The following is a 12,668-nucleotide window of genomic DNA, read 5'->3' as shown; positions in this document are numbered from 1 at the left end:
CAATGGTCTGACCCACAGATAATATGAAGTACTCTGCTGCCAAAGAAGAACTTCACTACACATAAGTAAGACAGGGAATCATTAACTGTTAGCCACAGACTGTAGGGTCAGTGGGTCTGACTGTATTTCAATGTTGAATCCCGACCTTCATATCCCCTGTGGACCTTGATATCCCTGCTTGTTCAACAACAAGAAACCAAAAACTGTATCATGCATGAACTCAAAATGAGGTAAATATGACACTGCTAATAGAAATTTCTCATTCCTGTCCCATAATGCACTGGGAAATCAGAGGGAAAAGGCCAATACAGAACTTGCTGGAGAATCATCAGAATTTTACATTTTCTTTAACATCAAGTAATCTAGTAGAAGTGGTCTGTAAATGAATGGTTATCTTAAAAAAAAAAACACCTGTAAACAGCTCAATCAGGAAAAACAGGGACTCCAAGTCTGACATTACAAAGATTCAATTTATGAGGCCCCCTTTAATCTGATGCATGTGCTTTAACTCAGAGAACCAAAATCGGCTGTGTTAGCTTAGCTTAGCTTTACCAGCAATTTGTACTGGAATGGGAGAAATTCCTTCATGTGTTCAGCCATGGAGTAACAACCACCGGGACAGATCGTAAATAATATGGGGTCACCTTAATGGGTTCCTGAATGAAAGAAGAAATTTCATTCACGTAGACACCTTTTCTGATTTTATTAAAGAAATGGAGGGCAAATGCAAGCTACCTGAGGGAAAAAAGAGCTGGAGTACGAAAACGAAAATATTGAAGCAACAGAAGGCAGATGTGACTAAAGTTAATGATGCACACATCCAAGTTGAAGTACTCAAGGAGCAGAAGGAATTTGAGAGTAAGAAACATCTGGAAGAGATAAGAACTGGAGCAGAAATACAAAGATCTGGAGGAGAAGGATAAACTTCTGCAGAAAAAACATCAGCTCCAGGAGAAATGTATGCAGCCTTAAAAGCCGGAGAACATAAAAAGTCAGTATGCACAGCTGGAGGAAAAAAATAAACAGCTGGAGCTCGAACACCAAATAATGGAGAAAAAGATCCATCTGGAAGTATCAGAACTGGAAACAAAGTTAAAAGATGCACACATGATCATTGAAATAGAGGATGATTGCAAGAAAAATCTGGAAAACTGGAGGAAATGCTGAAATATTCAAAGAAAAGAACTGGAAAATGAGCGCAAAGAAATGGAGATCAAAAAGTTTGAGTTGGGTTGGCGATGTGTCAGGTTCTTTAATCAACTCCCCAGCTTGAATAATTCTGTTGGGTTATAGTTTGGGTAGCTTTGATCAAATATTAGTTCAAACTTTTACTATCATCCTCCATCTATCAGCCACATCTTGCTAGCGCTGGTTCATGTTATAGCAGTCTTCATATAAAAATGTGTTAAACAAAAAAAAAGAAAAATGCTGTTGCTAGATAGCCAAGCTACATTCACTACATAATGACATTTGGGGAAAGCACTGCTTTCATCTAATTCTTGTATTTACAGCATTAAAGTAGTCTTTAGCAGTTTTATCAACTAAATAAACACTGCATATCTGTGAACTAATCATAAGTTATCTACAGTATTTTTGCAAGAAGCAAAATGTTTCTGTTTAAAAAATGACTTTTTTGATGTTAATTCATCAAAGTTATGTAAAAATCACATGAAGCATTCTGTTACATTACATACATTGGGGGAGTGGGGGGTTGCTGTGTAGGACCAACGACAGTATTTACCAAGAGTCAGACTCCATATTTTCACTTTGCAGCGGGTCATTCAGCTCTTTGGGCTCACTCACTGCAGGTCATTTGAACTGTGTGCTGCTGCTTAAAGATGCGGATTTTGTTTGTTCACATGACATAGAGTAGAGAAGGGCACATGAGCTAAGAAGATGAGCTGGATCATTCATATTTCCATTGAGGTTAGTACTATCACGCACAGGGGAAGACCACAGCACTGCAATCAGGTGAGTCTCTTCTTTTAAAATGCCTGTGTGATGGAAAAATCTTTGTACTTGTTCGGTTTGATTATCTGTCTCAATTTCTTTCTTTGATAAAGTGACAGGTTTTGATAGTAGATCTATAGATAGATAGATAGATAGATAGATAGATAGATAGATAGATAGATAGATAGATAGATAGATAGATAGATAGATAGATAGATAGATAGATAGATAGATAGATAGATAGATAGATAGATAGATAGATAGATAGATAGATAGATAGATAGATAAAGCTGAAGTCATATTATCACAGCACAAATATGAGTAAGAACAGCTGACTGTGTGTGAGTGTATCCATACTACAGGAATAACTACCAATCATATAGTGGATAATGGAATTACAAAATTCCATATAATGTTACACAGTCACTTAAGGAGAAGGAGGTATTTTAAAGAACTACAAATAACTACAATATTCAGACTATTATAATATTTAAAAGATCTCCAAAACTCTTCACAGCAACGATAGAAAGGAAAGTGTTCCTCTAAAGCACGGTGGAATAAATAGGTTAAGCTCATTAAGGTGCATTAATATGTCCTGTTGCTTGAGCTTTATAAACAGCGTGGTGTTACTGCTGTTGATAATCCTTAACTGCAGTGTGGCTGGCATTAAGCCCCTGAATACAGGTGTAAATATAGACTCTTAGATTTAAAACCTGCAGCTCAATAAACCAGATTATGCCAGGACATACATTTCCATATCTAAGCATGTCTTAAAAGAATTATTAAATAATTATACAAATTATTGTGTGATGTTCAGAGTAAATGTACAATACGTGTTTAAATAGCTGTTGAGGTTCTATTTGCAAACATCTCACAGTACTTGTCAGAAATTAGCTTGATGAGTTCAGACAGAATGAAGATAAATCAGAATTTAAGGCAGACTTGCATTATGATGACATTACTTTTTTTCCTTTGTCAGAAGAAACGTCTGTACTTGACCTGAATAGGAGAGAAAAGCTACCAAAACACAAAGTAATTTAAAAACAAAAACAGAAAAAAACAGGAAGTATAAATGAATGGATGGACGGATAAACGTATTTCTATTTTTGGTCCATTTTAAGCCTGCTGTTGTTGTGATCCCGACCAGATCAGCAGCTAAACAAATCCTACATTTTGAGATTTTTGGTCATATATCAAAACTAAGAAGACACAGTTTAGTTAATTTCACCAGGAATTTGTTATGAACATCGACCACCTAAGTAGTGCTTACTTGAAAAGGTTTTAATAGTACCCCATAGTCCTTTTATATAAAATAAAAAGGGTTTCATTTTCAGTGTGTGAAACTCTGTCATCCTTTACTCATTATTGTCAAAGCCAAACTTGCACTTTTCACTGCCTTCGTTGCTACACATCTTAAAATTTTTGTGTTTTTTTTTCTTTTGTTTTGTTTTGGGGTTTTTTGCAATAATTGGTGCACAACCGCAGACAATATGGCAACACAGGGCACTTGTGCGGATGAGTCCTAATGTATAGCTTTATCCTGAGGTCTGTATTATCAGGTTCCTTGTATCAAAATCTAATTTAAGAACTTTAAGGTTCAGTTACTGTACTGTTACTAGACAAAAAGAAATGCTATACTGCACTGTAAAAAGAAAGAAAGAAAGAAAAACTGCACAAAGATCACATCACACACTGGTAATTTTCTGCTAGTACACTGTTTTTAACAGATAATGCACTAGAGGTTTCTGTAAATAGTAAAATTAGACAATGCATTGTACAATAATACCGTATCGTTGCCAAATGTCGCAGATATAATGTTAACTAAAAAGGCATTTTCTTAGCCTTTTCTTAGTTTCTTTCTTTCTTATAGTTTCTAACAGCAGTAATAATAATAATAACAATTACTAGCACTGACGCTTATAAGCCTCAATGACACTCATGTCTCTTATTTAAATTTTATTAAAAGGCAACGCAGACAGAACACCACAAACTGCTTCAAAGACGTTTCAACATGGAAGCAAGAGGTCCTAGACGCAGCCCTCAAATTCTACTTTCTGATGATGACAGTGGTCTGTGGATGAAGATGGATTCAAACCATGTGAGCAACCACACAGAGAATTTTTCAGCGACCTCTGAAGACAAAATCACAACGATCTCTGCTGCTCCCACTGCTATAATGAGGTACTACAGTGTGATGGATGATGAAGGTGCAGATGATGTCTTCATCCCTCAACCACCTCCTCCACCTCGCACGGCTACATCGCTGCCAGCAGAGAAAAGCACAGGTGCAACAGCAAGTAAGTCTGGTGTGACCCTTTCAGTTGACGCAACAGAGGCTGAAGCTAATCCAAGAGGCTTAGACTTGTCTCATAGTGAGGAGCAGTTAATGGTAGCACGAAACGAGCTGGATGAAGAGGTGACTGCAAGTGCAGTGCAGTTGTCTATGGCCAACATATCCAATGAACAAGACTCCTCTCCACCAACTTATCAAGAACAACAATCCATGGATGTGACTGGTTGTCTGATGGAAACTGGTTATGATACAGATCGAAGACCTTACGGGAATAACGCAACAGAGAATGACAAACCAGAGGACATTGTAATTATAAGTGAAGAACAGGGAAACTGCTGGGAAGCCAATACGGAGGAAGACAGTTACCCAAAACAAACACATTCAAACCACAGAGAAGACTCTGAGAATCAGATCCATTTAGACAAAGACGGAGACAAAATAAAACACAAGGACATTGGTGATTTTGATGAAACAGACTTAAAACTATTAAGAGAAAGTATAGCTATCGAGAGTGTGGAGGCAAATTCCGATGATGATTTCAAGCTCTGTAAATGCAACCAAAACAGGACCGATACAGCAACCAGTCAGGCACAGGCTGCTGACTTCCAAACAGATACGGACAAAGACAATGAAGAGCATGATGACCGTACATCTTTGGATTATAACCTCATAAAGTGCGACTGTGTGAGGAAAGAAAGCGGCAGCACAGAAATGCAAGTGCTATCCAGCTCCAAAGGTTCTGAAGAAAGAGAGACAATGGGGGAGCAAGAGGATGGAAGCAGGAAAATATCTACTGATATCCAACAAGGTGAGCAACTGCTTCATCGTCTGCAGCTGGTACAGCTACGACATGATGTGAAAATGTCAGAGAACGCTGATACCCAACAGCAGGCTGTCATGATGGATGAAAAAAAGGGCATGTTTGGGACTGAAACAGAGAATATACCTAGTGAAGAAGAGAGGGAAGAAGGCAGATTCGAAACTCTTAAGGAAGATGAAGAAAAGGTGAGCCTGATGGAAAAGGAAAATAATGAGGACAAAGACATTCAAACAAGAGCAAGGACATCTTCATCCACAATTCCAGGAGAGTCAGAAGAAGACCAGAGGGTTGTCAGAATAGATCCGAGTGACTCTAATGACAATCAGAGTGATAGCTGGGAGCCTACAGATTTGACTCCCAGTAATCCTCATGAAACTTCTAATGAAATTCCATTTCTTTCCACTGGACACCGATTTTCAGCTGCTGAAACCTACATGGAGAGGCAGCTCCATGAGGCAGCCCAGGGGAAGCAGAAGCTGCAGAGAGCTGGAGGTGTTTTCAATCTTGCAGAAAATCCAGATGTGCTGGAGATTCCCTTTAAAACAGATATCTCTCTTGAGTCACTCACTACCAAGGTAGGTACAAGCCAATGCAACGAGTGGCAATTCTCTGAACAGAAGATGCTCAAAGAGATAAGTCAGGATATTCAGAGAGAACTAGTGCTGGTCAATCAAGGTAAAATCCCAGGGGGGTACAGCAAAGGAGAGATCCGCCAGTTAAAAGAGACAAAACTGCTGTTTGAAGCCTTCCAGCAGGACAATCCGGAGGGTCCAACAAGACACCGTAAATCCCCCACAACTCTGAGGAAAGGTCACATTTACCCTTCAGTGCTAGAGCGCACACGTAGCCTTGAGATGTTTTCCCTCAAAACTTGTCCTGTTTCCAGAGCACATTCCCTCAGGCTGTACCAATCTGCAAATCTTGAGAAGGAAAAAAGTCCTGACAGCATCAGATCAAAGAGCCCAACTGGAGGGTCACGAGACAAAACTCGCTTATCCCCTTACCCAAAACAAGACAAAAACATTCGCCTGTACAGAAGCATGGACTCTATAAGCAATGACTTCTCTACGTTAGCTGTGGAGGGTAAAGCAAAGGCAGCAAATGCAAACAAAGAGTCTTCAATCCTCAAGCAAAACCCATTCTTCAAATTGCGCCCAGCCCTGGCTCTACAACCAGAGGTAGAGAAGGACATCCGAGAAGCCAAAGAAAGAGAAGAGGAGCTGCGCAAGCAGAGACGCAGTCTGTATGGAGAGAAGAGACAGAATAGTGAAGATGAACAAAAGTCACAAACACTCCCAACAGGTTAGTATGCACCTGTTTAACATCAGTTTTATACTACTTAGCAAAGTTCTTAACCTCCTAAGACCTGAACTTTCATGGCATGCATTTTTAATTTCTTTATGCTATTTGGGCTGATTGGGACCTGATAATTGTAAAAACAAAGAATTACCATATTTTCTTTTACCTGATTTTTGTTTCTGAGAAAAATGACATTCACATATGAGGACATTTGTTTTAAATTTCGATAGAATAGTGGCAGTATAATGTCCTCGTAAGTGGATATCAGGCCCTTGTAGAGCAAAATTTTGTATTTTAGTCTAGACATATATGGACGCCAAGTCCTAGGAGGTTAAGGACAGCTTTTTATACTATTTACTGAGGAACATTACTATATAATATAATTTTGGCATGATTTGACTTTTACTCGACTAAAGAATACTCCAAAGTTTTCACAGAAAAATATACTTTTTACTTGACTACAACTATTTGACATGTGAGTGCCTTCCATCAGTGATAAGCAATTGCATGAGCTCTAACCTAATTTGCTCATTTAGCTAAACATTGCTGACAATGTGAAGCATAAGATCTCTAAAATCCCATCAAGGGAAAACAAGAGCCAATTCGGTCTTTATTCATCCCACATGCCTTTTGACACTTAGTCTGAACACTTTAATGAATGCTTCTCAACATTAGCATCACATAGTTTTATCCCAGACATGTTATCAACAACTCACTGTCATTCCTGTCACTGATGGTTAAGGACACATCATGCTGTCAGCTGTCTAATCTAAACGTTGGCTGAGGGAGAACATGAATGGCACTACCTGGAAAATTCTAGTTTGGTTATAGCCTGGTGCAAATAAAAATCAGTTCAGCCCGCTGAAATACCTATTTGAAAGAACTATATGAAGTGTAGCTTGTGTGCATTTTTTTCTCCTGTTGCATGAGAACTCAGAAATCAAGGGAGTGTGTCAATAAGTATCACCATGTTAGAATTTAGTCATCAGCAGCTGTTGTTGAAGATTGAGTTGATTCCAGGTCATGCTGACAAAGCTACAAATGTCAGTAATATGTGGAAGCAAGAAAGAGTCATTCCTAAGGTCAAAGAAGCTGTTTTGTGTTACCCTAAACATTTACAAGAGGAAACTTTGTACTTGTTTAACCCAGATACACTGATAAAGCCCGACAAGCAAAAAATTTCACGCTGAAAATATTAACGTGATTTGAAAAATAATACAAAATAAGCCTAGAATCCTTTACGTGCATATCAAAAACAAAGGTTTGTGAAACATTTTTGAAAGAATCTGTCGTTCTAAAGTGCTCACTTCCCTCCTAGATATGTAAGTGGTATCATTGCAATGTACAAGCGTCCAGCTGAATTTGTGATTGCTATACATATAGTATGCTAAATGAATGACACCGAAGTTGCGTGTGTCTGGGAAAGCATTGGTATCTTTGCTATTTGCTGAGCCATTTAGAAGGCATGGAAATAAAGAAGCTCAATTACTTACTGTCATTACAATAGAACTGTGTAGATTCTCAGAACTACCCTAAAACTTCTAAAATCAGTCTAAGCAGTAGAGAGCTGCTAATCTTACCAAATATAGTAGCTTAGCTACTGAGCTACTTAGTTGTTCTTTTTCTCTTTCTGTCCTACAGACAGCAGGAAACAGTCACGGGGGAAACTGGAGCGGGTTTGGCCACCTCCTTCTAAAAAGGACCAGATAAAACTGGAGCAGATAGAGGTGATTCACCTGCAACAAGCCTTAATTCTACATTTACTGTTTTCTTCATTGTTCTGTAAAACTATTGGATGTATTGCTAAACACTGGCAAGAACAGAGGATTATAAAAAGGTCCTGTTTTGTGTATTGCACTGAATTCCATACAGAAGCATTGAAAAGAGTTGCTACAGAGCTCAGAATTTCAAATTTTGTAATACTAAACAAATACTAAACAAATAAAAGAAAAACATTAAGTTTAAAGTATCCTCTTTGTTGTAGAAATGCTTGGATAAGTATAATTGATTGTGAATTGAGAAAGCAGGAGCTAATCTCTCACTCTAAATCCAGGTTGTTTTTGTTTTTCTTCGTCTTATCTCACAGCAGGAGCCAAAAGTTCACCGAGCAGGAGGACAGAAAGCTTCTCTCTGGCAACGCTGGGAGTCCGGCCTGATCAATGGGAAGCCGTCAAAAGAAAAGAAGTGATGTTATATGTCCTGGTTCTTGAACACTACAAACAGAATATCAGGGACTAGACCAGCACTAGACTTATAGTCAAAATAACCCAAATTGTTATGCTAGTCCCAGCTTCAATACTTCCTCGCTCTTTTAACTCTGCTTTGTATCTGTGACAAATATGCTTTTTTGTATCTTTATTATTATTTTTAAAAAAAAATAACAATACCAGTCCATAGATTATGTTAGGAAAAACTCTTGGACCAAAACAGCCACTGTTCCAGCTGGTCCAGGAAATGACTTTGTTAGAATGCTGGCTAGCATTAGCAGCTACTTCCTGAGAACCCTGGCTAGCATTAGCAGCAGCTTCCTGCTCTGTCAGATTTAGAAAGGTTTACACTTTCAGTTGACAGTTCAACAAAAGAAGGGTCCAATCTTATGGAACAACATGGTTTATACTTTTTTAAAAATAAATAAATATTGTACCATAAACACAACTGTCAGTTATGTAGACAACACTATAAAACTATTTAAGCTAGCCTACTTGTATGGGGGGAAAAAACTCACAAAATATCCTTTGTGAATGTAGCATGCCTAAATCTTCAAGGGTTAACTTAGCAAGAACAAGCAATATGAATAAGAATTAAATGATGGGATGTATGGGATATATTCTTGACAATATTAATAAAAGACCAAGCTGCTTCACACTTTTTTTTAGCTTTGGTGAGCCTCTTGGTTTATGAAAGTCTATTTCCAAAATGCCTCTAAGCAGGTTTCATAGGTTGGATGCACTGGTTCTGGCTGCTCCAGTCACTGTACAATGTCTGAAGGGACTCTTTACTAAGCCACTCTTACTCTTGGATTTACTCTGAGGCCACACAGAGGAGATTACACTGATCACAGCTGCTTTTTTCTGTATAGCTTGATGTATCATTTGTGGGTTTTGTTGCATATTTTCTAACAAGCCTAAAGATCATCCAAAGACCAGAAAATCCTAAATGGAGAATAATGATTATTTAAAATAAATTTACACCACTTAATCCATTGAACTGGAATGTTTTGATGCCCTCTAGAGGTTGTTTCATCTTGGAGTTGATTCCAAATTCAAGCTGGTTAAATAGAATTAAAGAGAATAGAATCAAAGAAGATAAACTTAACAAAGGCTTTATTGATTGGCCTGCAGTCACGTTTACAAGGGAGCACCTGGTTTCTAATCTCTACAGAGACAGAAGTACACAGCTTAGCCTGTCTAAGTACCATCTGCCACCCCCACTGAGTCTGCCAAAAGAGGAAAGACTTTCACTCTGCCCTTCCTGGCTTGGATATCCCAGTGTTAATTGGCTACCACTGTCATCATCCTATGAGCAATAAGCAGTGCCAAGGCCAAGGTATCAGTGGTTTGCATTTTAACATAGATACATTAAACATCTATAACATCCAAAAATGTTGGCCTTTGAAAGTGTTTACACATGCATGAAGCCCGCCTTTATCTGGTTGGGTCTGGATCTGTAAGAGCGAGTGGCTGTACTTGTTTGTCAATGGCACCATTTGACACAAATATTTAGGACACTTCTCAAACTGAAACCTTTTGCTTTATGCAGTATTTAAATGTACTTATTAGTAATTACACATTTTCCTTTTCCAAGACCTCTGGGTGTGCTCACATGTAGCGCATGTCCTGGGAATAAATTGCAATGTTTGGGTGTGATGTATGGAAATATGGGGACATTTTGAGTTGTTAGTCTGTTTTTGAGCTTATGTTAGACGTGATGTCTAATGTAAAAAAAATAAAATAAAATACACTCATCTGCCAATCCATTAGGTACCTATTTTACAGCTTGTTAACACAAATATATAATCAGCCAAATACATGACAGAAACTCCATGCACTTAGGGATAGTGAAGATAAATTTCAATATGAGCATCTAAATGGGGAAGAAAAAAGGTGATTTCAGTAACTTTAAACAGCATGGCTGTTGGTGTCAGATGGGCTGATGTGAGTGTTTAGAAACTTCGGATTTATTTAGATTTTCCCACGCAATCAGTTTTTACAGAGGATGGTTAAAAAAAAACAGATCTCTGGGTGAAAATACCTTGTAGATACCAGAGATCAGAGGAGAAACAGAGGAGAAGCTGGAAGGCAACAGTATCTCATATAACCATGCACTGCAACAAAGATATGGAGAAGAACATCATGAATGCACAACACATCAAACCTTGAAGCAGATGGGCTACAGCAGCAAAAGACCAAACGAAGTCCTATCAGGTAAGAACATGAAACTGAGGCTACAATTCATACGAGCTTACCAAAATTGGAAAATATAAGATTCAAAAAACATTGCCTGATCTCATGAGGCTGCATTTCTGCATAACATTCAGATGGTAGGGTCAGAATTTGGTGTAGACAACATGAGAGCATGGATCCATCCTGTCTCGTATCAACAGTTCCACAGCTGCTGGTGGGTATATTTTCTTATCAGCTTATCAGCCCTTAAGTACCAATTGAACCACAGCCTACACGAATACTGTTGCTGACTATGTCCATTGCTTTATGATCACCGTGTATCCATATGTTGGTCGCTGCTTCCAGCAGGATAACACCTCAAACTGGTTTCTTGTACAAGACAGTGAGTTCACGATATTTAAATGGTGTTCAGTCACATCTCAATCCAGCAGAGCATCTTTGGGATGTGGTGATGCGCATCATGGATGCGCTGCTGACAAATCTGCAGCAACTTTATGATGCTGTCATGTCAATGTGGACTAGGACTCTCTGAGGAATGTTTCCAGCACCTTGTTGAATCCATGCCATGAAGAATTAAGGCAACTCTAATAGCAACGTGTACCTCATAAAGTGGCCGGAGAGTGAATATTTCAAATGTATCACTCCAGAGAGTGATCCGTACAGCAGAACGCTGCTGCAGGATTGCTCTCCCCCCGCTTCAGGACACCTACACCAGGAGATGCCGGACTAGAGCAGCGCAGATACTGAAGGACCCGTCCCATCCTGGCAACAAATTGTTCCAACTTCTGCAATCTGGTAGAAGGTTCCACATCATCCGGGCAAGGACAGAGAGACTCAAGAGGAGCTTCTATCCCCAAGCCATCCGTGCCCTAAACACACACACCCGCCCTCTCACATCATCTATAGTTGACTGAGACAGGACTCTTCCAGACACTCTAAACCAAGGCACAATGTACATCTCAATTCCTTTAACTTTAAATATGTTTATATTGTCTATTCTGTAAAATAGTCAGATGTCTATTCATATTAATGTACAGAATTCACCCACTTGCTGCTACTACTGCACATTCACCCAATGTACATACTATATATATATATATATATATATATATATATATATATATATATATATATATATATATATATATATATATATATATATATATATATATAATGGAATGCCCTTTAGGAAAATATTATATATATATATTCCAACCAAAGTCTGAATATATAGAATGAAACTTGAATATATAGAATGATCTTTTGAATATATAGAATGAAACTTGAATATATAGAATGATCTTTTGAATATATAGAATGAAACTTGAATATATAGAATGATCTTTTGAATATATAGAATGAAACTTGAATATATAGAATGATCTTTTGAATATATAGAATGAAACTTGAATATATAGAATGATCTTTTGAATATATAGAATGAAACTTGAATATATAGAATGATCTTTTGAATATATAGAATGAAACTTGAATATATAGAATGATCTTCTGAAAATATAGAATGAAACTTGAATATATAGAATGATCTTTTGAATATATAGAATGAAACTTGAATATATAGAATGATCTTCTGAATATATAGAATGAAACTTGAATATATAGAATGATCTTCTGAATATATAGAATGAAACTTGAATATATGGAATGATCTTTTGAATATATAGAATGAAACTTGAATATATAGAATGATCTTTTGAATATATAGAATGAAACTTGAATATATAGAATGATCTTTTGAATATATAGAATGAAACTTGAATATATAGAATGAAACTTGAATATATAGAATGATCTTTTGAATATATAGAATGAAACTTGAATATATAGAATGATCTTCTGAAAATATAGAATGAAACTTGAATATATAGAATGATCTTTTGAA

At 37.5% G+C, this 12,668-nt stretch overlaps 1 protein-coding gene across 2 annotated transcripts; it reads left to right on the top strand.

Annotated features, from left to right (window-relative positions):
• The first annotated feature begins 1,823 nt into the window (after positions 1–1,823).
• On the top strand, positions 1,824–9,564 carry LOC113021287 (uncharacterized). Of its 2 annotated transcripts, none has more exons than XM_026165867.2 (4): positions 1,824–1,971; positions 3,917–6,365; positions 8,004–8,089; positions 8,452–9,564. In XM_026165867.2, exons 1-4 carry the CDS (start codon positions 1,897–1,899, stop codon positions 8,548–8,550), a joined length of 2,709 nt encoding a protein of 902 aa, XP_026021652.1. In that variant the 5' UTR covers positions 1,824–1,896; the 3' UTR covers positions 8,551–9,564. The 2 variants fall into 2 exon arrangements, with proteins under 2 accessions (XP_026021652.1, XP_026021651.1); XM_026165866.2 differs by having other exon boundaries at positions 8,449–9,564.
• The last annotated feature ends 3,104 nt before the right edge of the window (positions 9,565–12,668 follow it).

The sequence above is a fragment of the Astatotilapia calliptera genome, chromosome 4, assembly GCF_964374335.1.
Source record: "Astatotilapia calliptera chromosome 4, fAstCal68.1, whole genome shotgun sequence".
Taxonomy (NCBI): domain Eukaryota; kingdom Metazoa; phylum Chordata; class Actinopteri; order Cichliformes; family Cichlidae; genus Astatotilapia; species Astatotilapia calliptera.
Note: the sequence above shows the minus strand (reverse complement) of the source record. Positions and strands in the feature narration are given on the sequence as shown.

Bases quoted from the DNA above. Each gene is read 5' to 3' on its own strand.
- LOC113021287 (XM_026165866.2), top strand. From the start codon at position 1,897: ATGAGCTGGATCATTCATATTTCCATTGAGGTTAGTACTATCACGCAC. The intron at 1,972-3,916 runs GTGAGTCTCTTC...TTTTATTAAAAG, and splicing joins GACCACAGCACTGCAATCAG to GCAACGCAGACAGAACACCA. The intron at 8,090-8,448 runs GTGATTCACCTG...CTTATCTCACAG, and splicing joins TAAAACTGGAGCAGATAGAG to CAGGAGCCAAAAGTTCACCG.